A 24,580-nucleotide genomic window follows, 5' to 3' on the forward strand; every position below is an offset into this window, starting at 1 on the left:
CGTAACGCAGTAATGCAGAGTGCCAGAACCTTCTTGACTCTTGACCCTGTTTTGGTGGGTTTTAGATAAGAGACAAGTTATGGGGGCCCAGCATGGTTCGGGTCAAAGGTATTATGACATCCATATCCGAAATGTCTAATTTGGACATGTCGGGTCAAGGTTACCCGTTGACACTCTAGAAGCTCTAGAAGCTCTAGAAGCTCACGCTCATCTGTCGGAAGTTGAGAAAGAGAGAGAGAGAGAGGGGGAGGGAACCAATGAACAACCCAGAAAGAAACCGAGACAGCATGTTTGCGAGCGTGGTGAGGTGGAGTCGGGAAGAGAGGAGCAAGTGGCGAACACTTGTGAAAGACCAGTCAACTCAGAATCCTTAGTAGAAAAAAACGCGTTTTCAGAGTTTTTATTACAGTCAAAGAGCCTCCTTTCGAAGAACATCTAACGAACAAAAAACAAGAGAGATGAAGTACAGGAACAACACCTCTTCTTCTTGTTATTAGTTTTTTTCTTTTCTTGGTTTTCTTCCTCGGCGATGAAAAATACATTCCTCACCTTCAACATCGTATGGAAAACCCAGCGACGACGTCGAGCTCAGCTGCTCTTGCGACGACCCTCTGCAACGCAATTCAGGCTCTTGGTCGAGGCTTCGATGTTACCTCGGATGTTCGACTTCTCTACTGCAAGGGAGCTCCTGGCTCTCGCCTAGTTCATCTCGATGAGAACAACACCAGGGATCTCCTAATCACTGACGATTTGGTTCTTCCCAATGTTTCCTTTGATATCGAGCTTTTCAGTGGGAAGGGAAAGATGGAGACTAGAGCGGCCTGTAGCTTTCACGAGGTAATCTTCCGATGGATTTCGTTGTTGGGTTCTCGTTTTTTCTGACTTGGGTCTGCATGGTAATTAAATTATCAATTGGGTTTGTTTCTTCTCTGTGATTTTGGTGGCTATAGGAGCTTTGTGAATTCCCATATTCTATTTTTGGTTTTCTGGTTTTCTGGTTCTATTTTCTTTCCATTCTCTCTGATTTGAGTGTGTTTTACTTCCTAAATTACAAATTGCGTATGGATTTTTTTATTGGGTTCCGATGTTCTAAAAGAGTTAATTGGATTTTCATTTTCTCATCTTTTTGTTCATTTCTTTGAGTTTTCTCCGTTTAGTTGGTCCTAATATTGTTTCGATTCAAATGAAATATGACATCTTACACATTTCCCTGATTTATGTTGGTTTGTTTCACAATGTGGAGGTGTTTGAGTGTCCTCATTCTTTAGCTTTTGTGCTACCTGCCCTTTTTGGTAACTTATTGGATAATAGGTTGCAATTTGTTGCTTTTTTTTTTTTAATTTTTAAATCTCCAACCTGAAGAATCAGAATGTTAATTTGATATGATATGAGTTGGTGATTAAGTTCGATATTTTTTGGGATGTCTGGGCTGGGATTGTTTAGGTTAATGACACATTGAGACATCGGATACAAATTAGTTTTATCATTTAATTTATTTATTAATATAGGAATTTTCATTAGTTGGGTGTGGGGCCAATAAAACAATTAGCTGCAAGCTACAAAACTTTGTATTTTTATAATAAAAATAAAGATGCATAGGTTGTTAGAAATGTGTTGGTATTCTTTGGCTTGTAAAGGCATGGTTCCTTGGAGACATTGTAATGACATTTTTTTTTTATCAATTCACTAATGCTTTTCTTTTCCTTTCTTTTCTTTTTTCAGTTGTCTACTTTATATTATCCTTGAGACCTTCTCAGTTATTGAATGCAGTTGTTGGTCAAGTGTGGTGTGTCGGTGTCCTGAGTGGGTCAGACCCATTTCTTTGTATGACATGATTCAACATTTAGTTGCCACATGGATTGATTGATACAAGTAATGGGATCTAGATCATAATGGGTGATCTATTGAACTTTTTAAGGGGGTTCCCCCCCTCCCCCCCATCTTTTGATGAACTTATGCTGCAGACTAGGCTTATCCTTATCTAACTGGATTATATAGTAAAAGACATTGCTGAATTGAATGCCTTTTGTAAGTACATGTAGTTTTTTATCACCCCAATTACATTGCAGATATAAAATAAAGTTATGAGCACAAATCTAACAACATGCGGAATCTCCCAGAACCTGTGATGGGCTTAAATGCTTAATAACCATCGCAGACTTGCAATGAGCTTTATAACCATTGCAGACTTACGATAAGCTTAATAATCATCGCAGACTTGCAATGAGCTTAACAACCATCGCAGACTTACGATAAGCTTAATAACCATTGCAGACTTGCGATGAGCTTAACAACCATCGCAAACTTGTGATGAGCTTAATAACCATCGTAGACTTGCGATGGGCTTAACAACCATCGCAAACTTGCGATGAGCTTAATATCCATTACAGAAATTACAATGAGCTTAAAAGCTACTTGGGATCTGCGATAAGCACGAAAGACCATCCAAGACTTGCAATGAGCATAAAACATCTCTTGGGACCCACGACGAACAATGGGTGTTGCCTGAGACTTACAATAACATTGCCAACTAGATCTTGCCCTTTAACATGTGGTCACTAGGAAACCCGTAAGAGGACGTAGCCTACACATGCCACGTGAGAATCTTTAAGAGAACGGAAACTGTCTTTGAAGGATTTCGCTAGGCACGTTACGAAATCCCAATGGTACTCCCTCAATAGATGACAAAAAGATCCCCTTTCCTAATAGGAAAGGCCTTCTTTTAGACCTTTCTCCTTATGGATTTGGGGTCCTCTCTATAAAAAGGAGAATAACTCTCCCCCACATCAGACAATATCATATACCCTTGACCTAGGGCTTCTTAGAAGAAGACCCTCCCTTCTCTCCTCTTATCCCCCCCTCTTCCCCACGTTCTTTGACTTTCCTGTCGCCTTCGGTCGCCTTGCCACCGCACCAACACTTTTCATTTGAAGACATGAAGTGGTTTTCTTAGTTTATCACTATTATGTTCCTTTAAAAGAAAAAGAAAAAGAAAGTTTCTCTCTTTTTTATATATCAATTTACATCTACACTCCTATCTAAATAATAGTCTTTTCTGTTTTACTTTCTTAGAAAACGGATATAAAAATGAGATGTGCGTGTTGATTAAAGAACTGTATGCAACAGTATGTGAAGCACTCAACAGTCAGTCCAGTTTCATGTTAGTCAGTGAGCACCATTAAGATTGATTGATGTTCAATATATAACAATAAATGGGTAAGGTTGGCCATTTCATGTGGACATCTGACATCAATGTTGTAAATCCTGAAGGGAGAAGGTTAATCAAAATCAATGTTGTTACTATTTGTTGATACTTTTATGAACAAATCCCTATCAGATACTTGCTGATGATTAGTATCTCTAAACTCCAGTCTCTAATGGTGTGCCCTTCTTGCCAGAACCTACATTTCTTCATTCAAGCAGACTGTCAGCTAAGATAATGCCATCAAGTTAATGAAGATGAATATGCCAAGAAGAACTTACATCTAACAAAGTATAACTGCACAGAAGAAAACCTAAATGCAATTTATCATAACATTTTTAAAGAAAGATTTCTTTACATATCTCAGTAGTAGCATATAAACTATAACTGATAAAGGGAAAAATGCCTCGACAAGCCAAATTAGGTTCCAAAACTATTGTTCGTTCAGATGCTCTGTTTATTAAGAGAGTTGTGAGTATCCCTTTTGCTTGTACTTTCATTCAAATTACACACTGACTTATTCCAAAACTTTAATTTTATTTATCTGTCCCATTTGCATTAACAAAAACTTGCTTGGTAGTTTGTAGAACTGACCTTCACATGTCACATCTGTGGTTCACAGGTAAGGTAGTTTGCTTATATCTCAAATGTGTTAGATGAAAGATTTAAAATTTAAAATTTTGATTTACCTGTTATGTTTCTTCTTATTCTTCTTCAAAAGAAAGAAAGCCTACTATGTTTCTACATTTTTTTCCCGAAAGCCCAAAGGCCTACATTTCTATATTTTTGAGTGAGGTTTAATTCTTTTCATGTTATATGCTTTAGAATAACTGTATTTCCAAATCTACGAACAGAATGTGTTAATCCATGCATGTACAAACTGGCTTTAGATTTATTTGCATTAATTAGTGATAGAAGTAGTAAATGGTATTATATTCTTTGTGGTGAAACAATGTAAAATGCAATACCTTTGGTGTATGATATTCCAGATGGCTGAGCATTTCAATAAGAAGTCGGGTATATCTGGCCGTATTCCTCTTGGATGCTTTAACTCCATGTTCAATTTCACTGGTTCTTGGCAAATCGATGCAACAAATACAAAATCTCTTGCCATGGTTGGACATTTTATTCCTCTGTTTACAGTTAAATTGGCAAAGACAGATTTAATTTTACATGACGATATCAAGCGTTCTGTTCCACAGACATGGGATCCTGCATCGTTGGCGAGGTGAATAATTCAACCTATGTATTGTTATACTTGCATGATCAACCTTAATGTCATGGTAGTGTGTTTTCAATTGAGCATTACTAGTCTCCTAATGCCATACAAAAAGGTGGATTATCTATGTTTTGGATCTTGAAGGATATAAGGGGCCATTTCTGGTCCAGTGGTAAAATTTTGGGCTGACAAGCATGAGAACATATATTTGGGTTTGAGAGCAGTCACCCTGTGTAAAAAATGCCAAAGGTTAGGTCTGCACCCAGTCCACCTAAAGACCCCAGATGGCCGGAACCATTATTGGGTAATGGCTCTTTATCTTGAATTCTTGATTAATTTAGCTATCATGGGAAACAACAAAGACATATCTATGGTGAATATACAACAGTAGAGCTCATTAACCCTGATTGGGTGGCATGGACCCAATACCCATAGTGTTGATCTTGTCTTGCGTTTCTGGTCCCAAGTCCAAATAAGGAGGGTTATTTCAAGTTGACAGCTGAAATAAAACTTCTGTCAAACCATTATGGATATGAATCGTGAACTGTGTTTAGATCTCATTCTTTGCCAGGGCATTCTTTAAGGTATTTGATGAAAATATGGTCCTTGATAGAGTGGAATGGTAAAACAGGATTTGTGTAACTGACTACAGATAGCTGGAATGAAGCTATCTTTAGTTACTTGAAGATCAAAAGGAAGTAAAAGACTAGCAATTATCTTCCTTTTGGGTCAATTTGTTACTACAGGATATTTTATGTTGCATCTTATTGGTTATTGATGCCATACCCTAATGGATTTATGCACTTAGCACCTTTGCCCTAGGACATGGTAGTTATGATATGTTTGGTTGGAGCCTGATAGGTCACAATAAGAAGGATATTCAGTCAATTGTACTCTGTTTCCTTGTATAAAAATGAGGTGATCTCAAAATTCCTTCCGTCGAATTTATCCTTACCAACTTTGTCTTGGGATTTTGGTTTCCGTAGAGGATTAAGGGATGAGGAAATTGAGTGTTTGTCTACTCTTCTATGTCTCCTTGATAAGGTTTGGTTGGGTCCCTCGAAACCTGATAAAAGGATTTGGGCCATTCACCCCAAAGGGCCTTTTTCTTGTGGTTCCTTTTTCAAGTTCCTCTGCCAATCTCCCTCTCATCAGAGTTTCCCTTTCAAAGAAGTCTGGTGTAGGCCAGTCCCCTTCAAGGTTATGGCTTTGTGTTGGGAAGTGTGGCATGGTAAAGTAAACACGATGGACAACTTACAAAAGAGAAGACCCGTCCTTTGTATTTCACCAAACTGGTGCATTCTTTGCAGATCTCATGGTGAGGATTGTAATCATCTATTTTTATCTTGTAGTGTCACTGCAGAGCTCTGGGCTTGGCTTCTACCTTTGTTTGGGTCTAGTTGGGATATGCCAGCAGAAGTAAGCACAATCTTTAACCCTTCTTTCTTCTCTTGGCCCCATAAAAGAGGAAGGAAAATGTGGAGATGCTCATGAGCAGCATTGTTATGGACAGTATGGGAAGAAAGGAATGCCAGAATCTTCCAACAAAAAGGAAGAAGCAGTCAAACCTTAAAGGACTGCATTTTGTCCAGGTCTTTACATTGGTTAAAGACTCTAGAATTATTTAACCATTTTACTTTTGCTGATTGATGGGAGTAGCCAGGGTAACCTGGGTCCCTCTGGGATGGGAGGTGTACTGAGGAATGAGGCTGGAGAGGTTGTCTTAATCTACTCTGGCCCTTTAGGAGTTGGGAACTCTATCCGGGCAGAACTGCTAGCTGCAATACAAGGAATACTTCTTGCAAAAGAAGTGGGCGTGGAGCAGCTTCTGATTGAAGGAGACTCTAAGACAGTGGTGGACTGGTTAAATAATCCGGAGGATGTCACTTGGGGCTACAAAAATGAGTTAAAGAAATTCTAATGGCTGACAAGAAATATGTCTATAACAGTACAATGGGTTGGGAGATCAGCTAATGCTTTTGCTGATGTCTTGGCAAAACAAGGGATAAATAGGGAAACATTGTTCTGGGCATAATTGTAACTATTGTTTTAATTTCAACATTCATGTTTTCTCTGTTGTAGTTTGTGTATTTGCTGTTTGGAGAGGCTGCTCCTCGCGCCTCTAAGGGGATCTTCTTGTATCTATTCATTATTTTAATGGAATTGATGTTATTTATCAAAAAAAAAAATTATTGCAAAAGCTTCACTCCATTTTCTAATTAGCATTTCCAATGGTATTCTGTTTCAGCTTTATTGAAAATTTTGGTACCCATGTCATTACTTCTGCAACAATTGGTGGTAGAGATGTAGTTTATGTCAAGCAGCACCAATCATCTCCTTTGTCAGCAATGGAATTTAACCAATACCTCAAAGAAATCAGTAATCAGAGATTTGACTTGGAAAACCAGCATAGTGCTCTGGCAAAATACAAGGCTAGTTTTTATGTTGTAATTCACTTTTTGTTACTTCTGTTCCATTCAGATACTATTTGTATCATATGCAACAATAAATAGTTACAACTGATGATACTAGCTTTTGAATATCTCCAAATGTTCAGGTGGAAGATCCATCTTATTTTAACAGCCGAGAAATACATCCTCACCTTTCTACTGTTCCATCTATAAGTGGTAAAGAGGTAAATAATCATTATTCCCTTCTGTATTTGAGAGGATTGTCTTGGCATGGTATTTGATTTTTTTGATAAGTAATTGAACTTTTATTAAGAATCATCAAAATAATTAGCATGACATGGTATTGATATTAGATAAGAACTTCAATAAATTATGTATTTTTTTGATAGGTTCAACAAATTATGTATTCATACCTAGGACATGATTTTAAAAGTGGATCAAACATAAGTCAAATAGATTTTCTCCTTTTTTTTTTGAAAGAAGGTAAAGTATGATTGTATTAATATAAGGTCCTGTGTACAAAGAGAAGCTGTACAAAATGAAGGACCTCAAAACAAGGCCATCCTCAAAAAGTTATAATCGGATATACTATCTCTAAAATCATTATGTATAGACATCCAACTTCTCAAAACCTCTATTTCCAAGTTAATGACCTCAGCTTCAGTAGTAGATTTTTTCTCAAAAATCCTGTTGTTCCTTTCTGACCACGCAGCCCACATAACTGCTGGAGGGATGGAAGCCCAGCATAACTTTCCTTTCGTCGACAGCCCCTGAATATGCCACTCCTCTAGCAGAGCTCTAACTGAGGCTGGCATGCACCAGCTTAGATTCAGGGATTTGAAGAAGTGTGCCCATACTGCAGAACTAAACTTGCAATGAAGGAAGAGATGCCCAGAAGCTTCCATTTGCATATTGCAAAAACATCACCTCCAATCTGGCAGATTAAGACCTTTATTCCGCAGCATTTCTTTGGACAAACACCTCTCCAGAGCTGCCACTCAAACAAAAAAAACTTGATTTTTGGAGGAGCCAAGTTCCCCCAAATGGCCTTGCTGGGATAAGGGGCTTCAGACCTTCCCACCAGAAAATTGTAGAAGGATTTGACTGTGAATTCTCCGGATTTTGACCATTTCCAAACTGTTGAATCTTGCTCTTGAAAACTTAGCTGTTGATCTTGTAACAGGTTAAGAAAAGCTGCCATCTGCTGAATTTCCCAGTCATTGAAACTTCTCCTGAAGGGAGGAACCCAGCATAGCCTCCCTTCCTGGAGACACAGAGAATCGGCCACTAAGGCTTCCTTATCTACAGCCACATTGTACAGGGCTGGGAACAGCTCTCTTAGGGTGTTGTCACCAGTCCACTGGTCTAACCAGAACCTAGTTTTTCTTCCATCTCCCACTTTAAATTTAACACCACTGCTGAACTGCCTGTAAGCATTACAAATTCCTTTCCACACCCCACAACCATAGGTGCCAGAGGGAATACCAGCATCCCATCCATTATTCCTTAAGCCATATTTCTCCTCAATCACCTTCCTCCAGAGTTTGTTTGATTCTGATGAAATTCTCCACAGCCAACTTCCCAATGGGGCAAGGTTGAAAAGCTTGAGATTTTTTCCTTGCTATGAGAGTAGGACAAATGATGTGCAAGGATTGCAAAGTTATTCCAAGGGAAAGCTTAACCACACAACATAAATTAGTTGTGGTGGATGTGTGCATTTGGAAATGGAAGAGAAATAGGTGTCCAAGAATTAGGTGAGAAAATCTAAAAGGAGAAAAACTAGCTTAATTTAGAGATAGGTTGATAGTAGAAGGAAAATGGAATTTAGATGGAGAGACTAATGACATGTCTTGAAATGGCCAACTATATAAAGAGCATGTTAAAAGAAACTTAGGTGTAGAATAAAGATGCTTAAAATTCAAGAAACCAGGAAAAATATAAAATCATAAGAAAGGAAGTGAAATTGAATTTAGGACATATGATGAGTTTTACTTTTTTTGATAAATCATATGATGAGTTTTATCATAAGTTAGGCAATAAATAGGGAGAAAAAGAAATTGATAAACTAAAAAAATGAGAGAAAGGAGAGGTAGAGATTTAAAGCATGTTAGGTGCATTAAAGGGGGAGATCAAGAGTCTTCGTAAAGGATGGGGAAATCAAGCAAAGGTGGAAAAACTATTTTGAGAAATTATTAAATGAACAACATGTAGAGGATGCTAATGGAGGAGAGATTAGTAATGCTAATAGTGTTAAAAATAACATGTACTTTTGTAAAATTAGAACTATTGAAGTGAAAGAGATGCCAAGTAAGATGAAGAAGGGAAACATGTTAAGGCTCGATTAGATTCCAATAGAAGTGTGGAAAGGTATGGGAAAGATAAGCTTATTATGAATAACAAAGCTGTTTAATAAGATAATGAAAGAAAAGAAGCAGTGTAAAATGTTCGTGGCCCGAGTCCAAAGCCCGGCCCATGAATAGGTCTTGTTGCAAGTTGAAGTGGATAGAAGGGCTAGGGGTATACCAAGAAGGACATGGGTTGAAATAGTAAGAGATGATTTATGTGCCCATAATTTTACAATGGGTATGGTATTAAACAGAATGGAATGGCAAAACAGGATTCATGTGGCTGGCTGATCCCATATAGCTGAGATAAGGCTTGGATGATGATGATGATGACCTTGGACATGATTTTGTGTAGCCTGGTAACTTATGAGGCATAAGATCAATAATTTGAGTCATTTTAATAATTGAAAATACTAAAGGAAATAGAGGTTTATGAAAGTGAAGTCTGATGTCCTCATTTCTGTAGGCTGCTTTCAATCTTATGGCGGAGGGGGGGGGGACTGTGAATAATTTCTTCATCTATTGTAGTTATGCATTTTCAATATGGAACCACTTTTGTTGAGCTGTTTGTATTCAATATTCTACTTATGGGGAATCGTGATATACAATGCCCCTATGTACTAGATGTAGGATTATGTGGAGATTCTTAGTACATGCCAAATTTTTAGTGTATCCTGGAAGAAAGAAATGCTAGAGTTTTCAAAAGACAAGAAAAACACCTTGCAAGATGGTGTATAAATTGACCTTAATAAGATATATTTACTGAGTTTAAAAATTCTCAATGATGCTACTACTAACTCCATTATCAGGGAATGGTTTACAGTTCTTAGATCTTGTGCTAGAAGAAAAGATCAAGGGTATTTGTGGGTTCAGAGTTTGAGGCTTAGAAATTGTGCTATGCTAAGTAAATGGTTGAGACACCTTCCATTGGATTCTGATAAATTATGGCATAAGGTGGTGGCCTTCATCCAGCAGTGATGGCTGTAGTGGAAGGTGTCAGGAGAACTGTTAGAATGCTCAAGTCAGGGGTATTTTGGTCATTCTGGTTTATCTTCTTGTAAGTGAAAGGTCTATTGTATCTGAGTTTAAGTTATGTGTACCATCTTCTATGAGGGACAAAGTAGTCTTTCTTGTAATTCTAAGTTTTTGAATAAATTCAAGTGGGTCGGCTATGAGGGAAGTGATTTTGAACATTCTCTCTTCTAGTCTGGCCGAACATTCTTCTTCTCCTTTCTCTTTTCTCTCTTCTTTCTTCTTCTTTACTTTGACCTAGAATCTACTAGGATTTACTCACATGGTATCAGAGCAATAAGGTCTCGTGTTTCCTTGCTGCTGTCTTCTTCCTGGGTTCGCCGCCAGTTTCACAGTAGGTTTCATCATCCTACAGCTGACCTGATTGGAGACTCGATAAAGGGCTGAAAAGGAGTTGCCATTTTGAGGGCCTGGAGGTGAGAATGCCTCTGGCCGGTGCTGTGGTGGTCGTTGAAGTGGTATACTAGACCCTCTATTCAGTGTACGAAGAGGGCTGGACGTATACAGGTATGGACACTGCTGTCGTGTGCTCAGAAATGGACTGTGAATGCTAATTTTTTGTGCTTCAAAAGTTAGTTGTTGTGGTGCTGGGTGAGACTGATACACATATCAGTCATGTTCCTTTGTTTTCTTGCTCGCATGTGTGCTGAAAGATGAGTAGTAGACTGTTGAAGTCCATGACAGCAGTGGTGTGGTGGCTGACATATCTATGATTCTAAATGCTTAAAAGTGAACTCCTAGACCTTGTGTGTAATCAGTTCTGCAGTATGAAGAACAAGTGTTTGATGAAATGACTGAGTAATTTCAGCCGTGGTGTGTTGATGGTAAATGGTTCTGCGGTGTGCAGTCCAAGTGTTTGATGTGTTGACTGAATGATTTCAGCTTTAGAGTGTAGTGTGTAATGTGCAGTTGAAGAAGGTGGAGTTGGTGGTATCATAAGTGAGATAAGTCTTGTGAAGAGTGTGAGATTGTGGTGTATATTCAAAGGTGAAATAATTGAGATGGCTTCATTTGCAGATGGGAATGACAACAAAACTGGCATCATGCTTTCTCCAGATTATCTAAGTATTCAAATGACATCCATCAAGTTGAATGGTGAGAACTATGTACCATGGGCAAAATTTGTGGAGGTGTTCTTGAAGGCCAAGAGGAAAGTAAAACATGTGAGAGAGGAGAAACCTCCCTCTGATTCTCCTGGGTTCAGTGATTGGGAACAAGATGATGCACAGATAATGACATGGCTTTGGAACAACATGGAACCAAAGATTAGTGTGAACTTCATGTTCCTAGATACAACCAAAGAAATCTGGGATCATGCTAAAAAGTTGTACTCTAGACAAGACAACACAACTAGGATATATCAGTTATACCAAGAGTACTTCAATTTGAAGCAAGGAAGTCAAAGCTTAGAAGAGTATATGCAAGTTTGAGGAACATCCGCAATGAGCTAAATGTGTATCACCCTCTAACATCAGATGTCCAGATCCAACAACAACAACGTGAACAACTTGATGTGACTAGGTTTCTTGTGGGCTTGAAGGCTGAGTATGAGCTTGTCAGAGCACAAATATCGGGGGATCAGCTCTCCCCTCACTTGAAGAAGTTTTTGCCCGTCTTAAGAGGACATCCATTGAGCCGGTAGAACATTCTTCCTCCTCTGATAGATCTGGTTTGGTAGTGACTAAAGGGAGTGGCCGTGGAAGTAGAAGTGGTGGTGGCAGCAATGGCCCTCCAAGCAACCGTGGTGGATACATGTTTAACTGGGCTAGTGGCCGGACTGGAGGCCGAGAGTCAGGGGGAGGCCGTGGAAAAGGAAGGAGTAATGCTCAGAGAAAATGTACACATTGTGGCATAGAGGGGCACACAGTTAATTTTTGCTATGATTTGCGTGGTCCACCCAACACTTGGGCTAACCATGCTACATCTAAGAGTAGTAGCACAATTACTGAAAGCTAGCAAACTGACCCAACCCCCTCCACACCCGCTTGTGCTTCCGAACAGGAAATGGTGAGTGTACCACGGGCAATATATGAGCAGTTCCTTCAAACATCTCAGCAGAACATAGCTACACTTGCCCATTCAGGTATAACTTGCTTAGTTTCCAAAGCCTCACCCTGGATCATTGATTCCGGAGCCTCGGACCATATGTCTGGGACTCTTGATGTATTTTCTTCCCTTTCTCTCTCCTCCACATCTTAGACAGTTACACTTGCTAATGGTTCTACATCTCCTATTTGTGGTGTTGGTGATGTTGATCTCTCCTCCTTGTCTTTAGCATCTGTTTTATATGTTCCTAAGTTCCCTTTTAACCTTATGTTTGTTAGCAGATTAACCAAGTTGCTGTTCACATATCATCCAATCCCGTCTTCCATGAAAGAACTAAACATATTGAGGTGGATTGTCACTTTGTGAGAGAGAAAGTGATAAGTGGGGTAATAACTACATCTCATGTGAGCTCAGGAAATTAGTGGGCAGATCTCTTTACAAAGGGATTGTCTCGGGGAAGAATAGATTACATTTGTAACAAGCTGGGACTATATGATATATACTCTCCAGCTTGAGGGGGAGTGTTAGAATGCTCAAGTCAGGGGTATTTTGGTCATTCTGGTTTATCTTCTTGTAAGTGAAAGGTCTATTGTATCTGAGTTTAAGTTATGTGTCCCATCTTCTATGAGGGACAAAATAGTCTTTCTTGTAACTCTAAGTTTTTGAATAAATTCAAGTGGGTTGGTTAGGAGGGAAGTGATTTTGAACATTCTCTCTTCTAGTCTGGCCGAACATTCTTCTTCTCCTTTCTCTTTTCTCTCTTCTTTCTTCTTCTTTACTTTGACCTAGAATCTACTAGGATTTACTCACAAGAACTAAAGAACTGAATATACAGGAATTAATAATGGAAGGGGATTCAAAGGTGGTAACAGGATGGTTGATGAACTGTGAAGAAGCATGGCAGTTATAGTGCAGTGGGTTTAAAGATCAGCTAACTCTATGAGACTGACTGATAATTTAGCCAAAGAAGGGGTTATGAGGGATCATTTGTTCTGGTCTAAGTTGTAATATACATGATTGGGGAGAGGTCTAGGTCTCTGTAAAAACAGAATGTAAATTTGTACATATAGTTTTTCATATTAATGAAATTCCTGTTAATTATCAATAAAAAAGATGGTGGCCAAGGTTCAAAATATCGATACGGACGATACGCCGGTAGGGGTGTATCGGACTATATCGAAGCTCATTTCCCTTATTTTTTTAGTTTTTGTAAACCTGGTTCAGAGGGGTCAGTTTAAGGCCTGTCTACCCTCTGAACCGGATTAAACTCCGAAACACCCCCTGTAGGGTTGTATTGGGAAGCCCCCGATACGATACGTATCGACCGATACGGTCTGATACATATCAAAATTTCGAACCTTGATGGTGGCAGCATCTATTAAATAGATGGGATTATGGGGTGTCTATTAGAGAAAACTTGATGTTTCCCTGGAAAGCTATTCACAGTTTCCTCTCACTTTTTATCACCTTTATCTGTCTTGATGTAGGCTTAAGGAATAGAATAAAGTTTTGGGAAGATCTTTGGGTGGGTGATCCTATATGGCTTGACCATTGAAAGAGTGTTTCACAACCCTCTTTTCGCTGTCATCCTATATGGCTTGACTGAAAACTAGTTTGCTGTTCTATCCAACCAGGACACTATTTTTGTTTTTTGGAGAGGACTAAGGGATTTTGAAGTGTTAATGCCCTTAAATTTGTTGGATAACTTAATAGGAGTTTTCTTTGACATGTCAAAAGTGGATTGCAGAATATGGATATTCAACCCTTTCGGTATATTCATCTGTGCACTGTGCTCCCTTCTTTCTTGCCATTTCTTCGGCCTTTGTTGGTACAACTTTTTTTCGGTAAAAGAAATGTGGAGTGGATTGGTGCCTCATAAAGTTTGGGCTTTCTGTTGGAAGGTGTACCATGAGAAGATAAACACCTGTGGTTATCTGCAAAAAAGAAGAACAAATTGGTGCCTCAATTGTTACAAATGTTTTGTGTAATGCAAATTAGGAAACTACTCACTCCATCCTTATGGGTATGGTTTGTCTCCCTCTTTGGTTGCAGGTTGGAGCCCATTGAGGTGATCTATACATCTCCTCTTTCATCTCTTTGCCAACTAGCAGAGGGAAGATTTTGTATAGTACAAGGGAAGCTCTAAGCCTCTAATATGGACAATATGGGAGGAAAGAAACTCAAGAATTTTCCAAGACTAGTCACAAAAGAAGAGTTAATGGTTATTCCATGGAGAACCAGAGGCCATCAGGTATTGGTGGGGTGTTAAGGAATAACTGAATAAGTTTCCATAATAGCATCATATTCAGGGCAAATATGCTACTGTGATTCTTTGAGAGCCGAATCGAAAGCAGTGCTACAAACATTATGGGTGGTCAAAGCACTCAATTTGGAAAATTTACTAGGGGAAGTAGGGGTGGAGAGGGGTGAAAAATAATGAATTTGTTGAGGGAGATTCCAGGAACATGATTGGCTAAGCCACCAATTCAGACAATAGCCTTTGGTGACTTGGCCATTTTCTTATTGAAATAAACGAACTCACCTCCTTTCGAAGCTGCAGTTTCAGATGGATCCCTAGAGAGGACTTTGTTTTTTTTTTGGTATAATGCTGATAGATTTCCAGATGTGTGAAAGGTTTGTTTTTTGTTGTAAAGCCTTGTACTTCTGTGTGCATCCTCTCATGTACATCTCTTTTTGCTGAATGAAATTGTTACCCTTTCTCAAAAAAAAAAAAAATGACGTTAGGAGTATAGACTTGTCATGAGAGAAATTGGGCAGCTAGCTAATGAGTTGGCAAATTTCCAATGGGTCCATACATTGGCAAATGGGTTAATAGGGCAGAAAAGTATTGGCCTCAATTATAAATTTGTAATCAGAGCATTGCTTTTGGGCAAAAGAATATAATTTGAGTAACTTTAAAACAGAATGAATGGGATAGGGGTATGGGCAGCCTATGCATAAGGGATCCTTGGCATATTGTACTTGCTACATTCTTTTATATCAAATTAAATAAAACTTTCACTGCTACAGATAAAAATGGTGCTTGAACACCGTGGATCTGGTGCATCATATGGGGCCCAATGTATTGCCTGTTTTTAGTAAACACTAACAACTGGGTCCTTCACCACAGATCCATGATGTTCAAGGCAACACATTAAAAGATAGGCTTGACTAACTTGTATGGGTAGCATTGCAGTTGTGGTCAATATTACTCCGGATGTACTATACTCATTGAGTATTCCAAAATGATCATGTTTTTGGGCTTAGACAAAATACATTGTTCCCCATGCTTTGACTGTGCCTTCATTGCTAGCCATGAGCATGTACTTTGAGCTCTAAGTAGTATTGGGCGTATATTTTTTTTGGTAATCCCCTTCTGATAACTAACTCTGGTGCATTGTTTTCCTGGATACGATTATTATGTTGGGATGAAATCTGAAGATATTTCTTATGCTCAGAACATATCTTTTTGTTTCAGGATGTTACTGTCATTTTTAGGAGAAGAGGAGGGGACGATCTTGTACAGAGCCATGCCAAATGGTTAGAAACTGTTAATTTGGCACCGGATGTCATCAGCATGACGTTTTCTCCCCTTGTTTCACTGCTGGGAGAAATGCCTGGGATAAAACATCTGGCCCGTGCTATTGACTTGTACTTGGAGTGTAAGATCTGGTTTAACATTCTTTGGATTCTTGTCTCTGTACTTAAATTTGTTTGCCTGAGAATAAGTGTCCATAAATGGAAATATTATGAAATATGAATATGTTGCAGAGCTTTGACATGCTACTAGTGAGCAAACAATTATTTGATGTTCTTGTCTGGTCAACTCTGTGTCAACTCAGCCAACCACATGCTATCACACACACACATACATAACGACTTCAAGTCATTTGTTCTTACAGTGATGCTTTAGTGCAGCTCTTTGGGACCATTTTATCAGGACATTAAACTTATACTGGTGCTTTCCAAGTACCTTGAAAGCACCTTCGGGAGAATGGCAGATTCTGGGAATGTCTAAGGAAGGAAAGATATGCTGGTTGTCCATTCTATAGGCCATATAGTTTGAGAGGAAAAAGAGACTTCCATTGGATGCTAATTCATCAAGTCCTAGAGTTTCATGTAGTACCAATGTTTCATACAATATACTGCACCTAGAGTCACACTGTTGGGAGCATGGCTAACAATGTCGAGATGACCCCGAACATGCAATTCTGTATATTAGACATAAGCAATTAGTGATCAGGGTTGATAAAACACTGGTGCTTTTGACTTCTTTAACTGTCATATTTCTGTCATCTATCAAGAAATTAACAATTTCTAGGTTTGGAAACATGGTTTGTGATAAGGAAAACGAGGTACTTTACTGGTAGAAAGAAAAGTAAAAACATTTCATTGTTATATTTCATTTCTTCCACATGCTGGATGATCTCTTTGATTTTTTTCCGATCAATAAGAAAAGATTTTATTAAAACCAAATTTAAGATTACAATGGGTGGGATTATTCTCCACCCCAAACAACAAAACTTTACATCTTTGCCCAAAACATTTGATGCCTAATAGCTCCTTATTTAGCTAGAGTATCTGCCATCCCGAAATGCTTATCTCATTAATTTTAGAAATCTGATGGTTGAAGGTGACTCCCATGTTCCTGTAGGATGGCTCTTAAATGACAGTACAGGGTCATGGCATTAAAGATATGAAGTTCAGGTCATTAAAAAGATGGCAAGGCAGTTGGGAGTCAATTTCTAATAAAAAGAAGGCAGTTGGGAGTCAAACACAGATGGAGGCCAAGATTAGCTAATAGTGTGGCTGGTGCACTAGCAAGGCAGGGAGTAGGGCGAGATCAGCTCTTTTAGTGTTTGAATCCCCAAGGGGGAACTTCTAACAAAGAAAGGATGGTAAAGTAAAGGGTGGGAGCAGTAACTAGTGCAAATTAGGGGTGCTTTGTCACATTCCTACCTGCACAGTATTCCTTTTATGCATTGCTTCGGCATCTCAGCACCTTAAATCTTTGGGAAACATGGAATGGACAAGGTAGTTCATGAGAGATGATCTCTTTTCTTATAAAAAAGGGTTCGACCATGATATCGAAATGATATGATATCTGAAAAACAACTGACCAATAAACTGGAATCATAAACATGGTAGCGGATAAGGTGTTATTTATCAAAATTCATGGGTGGGTTTTGATTGGTCAAAACTCTTCCCATACCATATCTTTCCCGCATCATAGATTTTCCCTATAAAAAAAGAGCATGGATGCTGATACATCCAAAGTTCAACAAAGAACCCCTTTGTATTACCTTTAATGCTATTAGATGAATTACCTGAACTTCCATAAGTGAAGTGCTGGACAGAGAAGCAGGAAAAAAATAATCACAATTTCTAGGTTACAGGTACAGCTCCAAATTGCCTTAGCAACGTGAAGAAAAGTCAGTCTTCACCTTTACACTAACTGAACATCCAATTGTTTGAGGGCAAGCAATAGAAGAACCTTTAAAAATCAGATGAACAAGTGAAGTTTTTCCAACACCTACCAGAAGATGTTTGAACTTGAAGTTTACTATCTGACAAACATCTAACAGCAGATGTGGTTTTTATTTTTGTACCACCTTCGAGGGAAGAGGTTTTGAAGGCCCATGAGAGTTTTTTGGAGTGTTAGGATCTCTACTCATTAGGTGTTAGGATCTACGATGAGGGAGGTGTTTGTGAATTTGATTGATGGCGTCTTTGGGTGTTTGAGGTTACTGGGGAGGAGCTTGGTTGTTTGTTTGTTAATTCTGATTCAGACAAGGAGGCCGCTAGGGATAGGATAGTTGATGATTGGGCAGTTGATGTTTGGCATCCAAGTAGTTCGTTTCAGGTCAATAAGTTGAATGCTGGTCTCTTCTTGTTTATCTTTGACAATGAGGGTGAAGCATTGAATTGAAACTTTGATTTGACAACAATGTGAGTCTCTCATTCTCTTGAATTAAGGCTTGGGTGATGGAATCCTTTGGTTGGTGTGGTTAGAGGTTTGGGTCCATCAAGTTTGCTTTGGACTAATATTTTTGGGATTCCTTTTGTACACCTGGTGTTTTCAGACGTTTAAAGCTTTGGGAGAAGCTTGTGGCAGGTTTAGATATGTTAATTCAAGAATGAGTTCATGGAAGACGTTGTTGCTATGCGCATTTTGGTGGAAATTTTTGAAATACATTCGGTGCCTTCGTCCTTATCACTTCACTTTGCTGGAGAGAACTATGATCTAAGACTTGTTGTTGAAGGATCTTATTCAATGAGGTGAGTTGATAATTTGGAGTTGTGGAAGGAAGAGAATAGGAAAAGTCCTTAGGAGGCTGCTGAATCTGTTGAGAAATTGAGGGGTCAATTTGAACAGGATGGTTCCTAGGTTGAAGACGAGGGTAGTTTGAGTATTTTGAACAAAGTTTTCTCTAAAGAGGATGGCAAGTTGGGAATCGAAGAGGTGTGGAGAGAGGGAGGCCCATTAGAATGCATAGTTGTCAAGGCGACGCCTAGGCAACGAGGCGCCCTTTGAGGCTCGCCTCGCCTAATCGCCTAACAGTTTTCTACTTCCTACTATAAAAACTTTTTTATTCATTCTTTTTTGAGATTATAATTATAAAATAGATATTATTAAACTAAAATAATCATTTTGTGTGTTTATATACTAATTTCTTTTTATTATTTTCTTATTTATTAGGGTTTAATCAACACAAACATTGCTAAATGCTGTATTGAACCCTCGAAGACTTAAAAACCTGAACCAATAAGAATAGATGTGTTAATTGTCTGACTAAGCTACTGGTGGATAAGAGGAGATTTGGTATTTCCAAGCGATTCAAGATTAACAAGCTTGGGGAGTCGGTTTGAGCTAAATCTTCTAAGGTGCAAAAGGGAAAGGAAGAAAAGTGAGTTTGGGCGATTACCAACTACAATAGAGATGGAAAGAGGAATAGTGCAACCATTGAAGAGGAACATGTGGATAACAAAAGTGGTCAGAAAGATTCTTCAGATGATTGCTCTTTTGGGGATTAGGATCAGGAAAGTGTTTAGAGTGCTATTTTTCTAGAATGATATTTCATTGTCTTGAGATTGCTTTTTTGGCTCAATGTGGCCTAGAGGAGGAGGTTGTTGGGGTGGAGCTTGGTCTTGGGGATGGGGATGACGATCTTGAGAAAGTACAAGACATTTACCTAATGTTTTTGAAATGGATACAACTAGACCTAACAAAAAGTTGACCCAACCTGCGAACCTGACCCAACCCAACACAAATAAACAGGGTTAGGGTCTCATATCTAACTATCCAAATTTGAGAATGGCCTTGATCTAACCCAACCTGGGAAAAAACTGGGTTGGGTCATGGGTCAACCCACTAACTTGATTGTAAGGTCTAATTGGGACTATTTATGTATTGTTAGAAGGTTTCACTCATTAATCTTTACTCTTTGAAATTTAAAGTTTTTTATCTTTGCAATTTTAAGGTTAATAAGTTAATTCCTTTAATTTTGAAATTTTATGTATTTTTCCTTTATTTTTTGAAATTCCAATTATTTTTAGGGTTGACCCGTATTGACCCTTGGGTCAACCCTAACATGAACATTTAGGGTTAGGGTCTAGCATTTGCTAACCCAACCTAAAATTCAATTCAACCCGAAGTGTCTTGACCCAACCCGAACCCAACCCATCCAACCTAATTTCTAGGTCTAGATATTAGCCGGAGAGGGAGATGCTAGGTGCTGCTCTTTGGACAAGACTTCTCTTGTTGTTAATTCCTTGATTGAGGAAGTTGTGATTGGCACATTAGATGTTGATCTGAGTCACAGAAGGAAGATAGAGGAAAAAAATCTGAGATTGTTGTCGATTTGGCAGTTCCTAAGAAGCATCAAACAACACACATATTGTTCACGTTACTAAATATTTTTACGTCTGAATCTTGGATTGGTTGGGACAGGTCCTACAAAAAACTATAAGAGAGCGTATAAGAGAAAAGGGAAGAGGATAAGAGTGTTGATGTCAGAGAACCCAGGTTGGGTAGAGGCACTGGACGCCATTAGTTCGGATGATTAAATGGTGAATCCATCTCAAGAGAAGAATAGTGGGAAAGATCTTTGGAAGAAAAAAAGTGGAAAGGTAGGTTGTCTGACTCTTGAGAAAATTGTTGAAGTTGGCAAAACTCTTGGTTTGTTCTTTTTGGGTGACGAGGCTTTTGCTAGAAGAGCAATCAAAGAGTTGAGAGGAGGAAAGAGAGTCTGAGAGTCTGAAAAACATGTCAGTTGGGGAAGGGGGAGAGGTCTGGAATGAGGCAGATGTTGGGCAGGAGGAGATGTTCGAGGGGGAGGGTTAGAGATGTCTCTCATTAGCGTTTCTCTGCTTGGTTCACCTTCCTTTCTTGTATTCTCTCTCTTTTTAATGAATGGTTCTTTATTATCAAAAGAAAAAAAATGAATGCTGACCTGTCATCATTCAAGTGATAGTCTTATCTTTCTCCACCTTTCTGTTACAACTTTATAGTCATGAAATACCTCTAGTTCCTTTGGCAAAATATTGGTGTCTTCTCTTTTGTTATTTCCTAACCGTCTTTGCATTGTTTTACTCGAATGTTTACCACCCCTTTTCTCTTTTGTTGAAAGGACGAGTCCTTTTGCATCGAAGTAAATTGAAGATTTCTCTTCACTTTTGAACCATTGGATTTGTGGGCTGCTGATATTGCTCAAACCCTTGGACCATCTGTCAGTTTGTTCCTTAAGTTTTCTGTTCTTTGGTCTAATAATCAGGTGAGCATATCAGTAGAATCCATCTTGCGTCTATCAGGTTGTATGTTTAGTATTTTGGTAGGACTCAAAACCTTCAACCAGTCGTAGTCAGATAACTGTCTACCAAACAGTCTAGAAAATTACATTAAAAATTTATCAAAATGTTTTTTATTCCTTACTCATTATAGTTTATTTTCATTATTCTTAAATTTTAAGGTGTACTTTTTCAGAATTTCTTGAGGCCTAAGTCTCACCTCTGTCTTCAGCATTTTAAAACCTTGGGCTCTAGTCTCTAGACCTTCTCTTTTCTTGATTGATTACCTTGTAAACTTTATTGATGTACTTTTCCACTCATGCTTCAACTCATACAAACTACCATATCTCACTAGACAGAGCAAGCTCTTACACCATACCCCATAAATGATAAAATTACCACAATACCCTAAATATGAAAACTTGGCTCCTGTACCAGTGATTTTTATTTTGTCCTTTCTCTCTTTGTCAATAGCTCTCTTTTATTGATATATAAGGAAGGCATGCAAAAGTATTAGTATCTTATAGGGATGTAAATGGGTTGGGTTAGTTTGGTTGCAAGCATTTTGGCCGACCGAACCAGCCTCTTGGGTTGGTGAACAAGCAAACTGAAACTGATTGGCCATAAGGGAAAATCAACCCAACCATGAAAGGTTGGTTTGGGTTGGCTTCTTAGTTTGATCGGGTTAGTCTGTTTGTCATGCCCACTCTCCTTAAGCTCAACCTTTTGGGCCTGATGATTGGAACTTTTTAGGCCATGCCCACTCTCCTTTTTAAACCCAACTTCTTAATTTTTATGCTTTTATATTGCAGTGTTGCAAGACAGGGGATAGTGAATAGAGTTGCCTTGTCATTGCCAGTTACAGAGGACTAAGGAGTGAGAAGAGGAGGTCAAGGGCAATTTGCCTTTTTTTCCTATTTGGTATTTGCGTGTTTTAGTCAAATACAGTGTAAGAGTTCAAGTCTAATGTCAAACTGTCTATAGAGTATAGGCTGGTTCTATCTTATACATCAAAGAACTAAGTTTCCCTCTTTTCCTTTTAGTGTATGACTTTCCAAATTCAAAAGTAATGCAAAAAGGTATTGTGGAAATTGTAAGAGTTGAGTAATAAACATATAGTTTTTGATAGGTGTAGAGTATAGAGTTGACCCATCCACTAACCACGAAGCACATGCGTACACCCCTAAACCTATACTAAAGTAACCATAGTTGGGTCAGTTTCGGTTTTCAAATTTGAAAACCACAACCAAACTGACCGATAGCCTTGGGAAACTGACCCGATTGGGTTGGATTGGGCTGATTTGGTCGGACTCATGAACAGCCCTAGTATCTTAAAAATCTCTCTCTGAGAGAGATTGGTCTGAATGGGCCTTAGTCTATTTCTTTTTATTTTAAGTCATGTTTATGTTTATGCTTTAAGTAGTGGGCCTTAGTTATGGGCCTTTTTCTGTTATTTTTTTGTTATTACTTTAGTACTGGCTGCCCTATTAAGGGTATCATAGAATTGTACTCAGATTACAATTAAAAAGAATAAAAGACAGGGCTGGAGAGAGCGATCAAATTCTTCCTCTTCTCTTCTCTTCATTCTCTTATCTTCTTCCAAAGCTTCTGCTGAAACTTTTCTTTCTTCCTTTCTTTTCTATTTTATTTTATTTTCCTGAATTATTATAGGTGTGTTCTGCAACTGTATGTATGCTTGCATGCATGTATGCATAGACACTAGAACAATTTGGGCCACATCAGCAGGCCTCTCCTTTCTCTTCTTCCCCAATTGAGCATTTTTTTTTGATAAGTAAAAAGAAAAATTTACTAAAAAGAAAAAACAATTACAACCTAGGATGGTGTTGAGAAAACACCTCCATTAGAGCTAAAGAATAACAGTCAACCAAATCCCAAACAAAAAGCCCCCAAACAACTAAAACCCCTACCAGCCCAAAAGAAAACAGCAGAAACCAGCGACCGATAAAAGCAACCTTTGGAACAAGCCAGCTGAGCCCAGGAACCAACATAGAGCAATTACGGACCTCCAAGCTTCACCCTCTCACCTGCATCGAAACCCGCATCTTCCTTCACTCTTCGTCAATGAAATCTGATTCCTTTCCTTCACCTTCCTCCCAATTCTCACCCCCTTCTCCAATCGTGCTTCTCTTGTTCTTTTCTTGCCTTCTATTTTGTTCAAATTGTTCGATTGCCTTCCTCACCACTGCTTTTCCCCCCAAAAAGAAAAGACCAAGAGATTTCCCAACTGCCACCTGTCTATCTATTAGTTTATCAATATTGTCTCTTCCCTTCTCAATGCTAACAGAAGAAAAACAGTCCCAAAAATAATAGGAAAACTGATTAAAAGAAGGAAGAAATCAGAGAAGATAGCAGCATCTGTATAGGCCTCCAGTTTCATATGACCATGTTTAGCAAAAAGAATACCCTTTCTCGGAGTGCTCTTCAAGTAACATAAAATCCTCTCTGCTGCTGCCATATGTGTATCTCTGGGAGCATGCATGAATTGACTAATGCAGCTACAACATATGCAATGTCAGGACGAGTCATACAAAGATATACTAGTTTCCCTAGTAACCTTTGAAGCACTCCCTTATCCTCCAATAGTTCTCCATTAGAGGCAGAAATCTTGTGACTCATATCAATAGGTGTAGCCACTAGTCTTGCACCCATTTTACCTGTTTCAGTGAGCAAGTCTAGCACATACTTGCATTGAGAAATAAATGTTCCATCTTTAGACTGAGCCACTTCAATACCTAGGAAATACTTCAATTCCCCGTGGTCTTTGATGTCAAACGTTGCGTGAAGGAAGGAATTAAGGTTATCAATCCCTGTTACATTAGTGCCAGTCACTACAATGTCATCCACATAGACTATACGATATACCAACAATGAACCTTTCCTCTTCACAAAGAGGGTATGGTCAGACTGAGTCTGTGTGTAACCAAATTTAGCAAGAGCATCCCTAAACCTTTCAAACCAAGCTCTAGGTGACTGCTTGAGCCCATAGAGAGACTTTTTCAGCTTGCACACCTTATCCTCCATGTCTGTTCCATACATCCCTGGAGGGAGAGACATATAAACCTCCTCATGTAATTCTCCATTCAAGAAGGCATTTTTCACATCTAGCTGAAAGAGGGGCCAGTCTGAATGAGCTGGCAAAGATAGCAGGACCCTCATAGAGGTCATCTTCGCAATAGGGGCAAAAGTCTCTAGGTAGTCAATCCCATAAGTCTGTGTGTAGCCTTTTGCAACCAATTGAGCTTTGTACCTCTAACATCCTTGGTATCAGATTTATTCCTACCTATCTCCCTCTTCCCCTCTCTGCTTTCCTCTCCAATCACTTCTTGGGCACTTTCTTTTCTCTCATCCTTCCCCCCATTGTCAATAGGTTTCTCCCCCATTACCTCCATCCCTTCCTCGCTCTCTTCCTCCATGTTTCTTTTAGAAGACTTCGTCCTGTTCCTTTCCTCCCTCTCCCTTGTGAATGCTTTCTCATTTTGATTACTTCACCCGATGCCCTGAGTCTTCCTACCTGCAT

The 24,580-nt window shown here is 38.9% G+C and overlaps 1 protein-coding gene across 1 annotated transcript in view; it reads left to right on the forward strand.

Annotated features, from left to right (window-relative positions):
- The first annotated feature begins 230 nt into the window (after nucleotides 1–230).
- Nucleotides 231–24,580, forward strand: part of LOC104608422 (MACPF domain-containing protein CAD1-like) — a 33,416-nt gene continuing 9,066 nt past the window's right edge. The window contains exons 1-5 of the mRNA XM_010274419.3: nucleotides 231–837; nucleotides 4,192–4,430; nucleotides 6,670–6,853; nucleotides 6,979–7,056; nucleotides 15,734–15,917. Coding sequence (XP_010272721.1) covers nucleotides 562–837; nucleotides 4,192–4,430; nucleotides 6,670–6,853; nucleotides 6,979–7,056; nucleotides 15,734–15,917 — 961 coding nt within the window. The 5' untranslated portion in view covers nucleotides 231–561. The remainder of the gene's footprint in view (nucleotides 838–4,191; nucleotides 4,431–6,669; nucleotides 6,854–6,978; nucleotides 7,057–15,733; nucleotides 15,918–24,580) is intronic.

Source organism: Nelumbo nucifera, chromosome 6, assembly GCF_055504915.1.
Source record: "Nelumbo nucifera cultivar China Antique chromosome 6, China Antique-T2T, whole genome shotgun sequence".
Taxonomy (NCBI): Eukaryota; Viridiplantae; Streptophyta; class Magnoliopsida; order Proteales; family Nelumbonaceae; genus Nelumbo; species Nelumbo nucifera.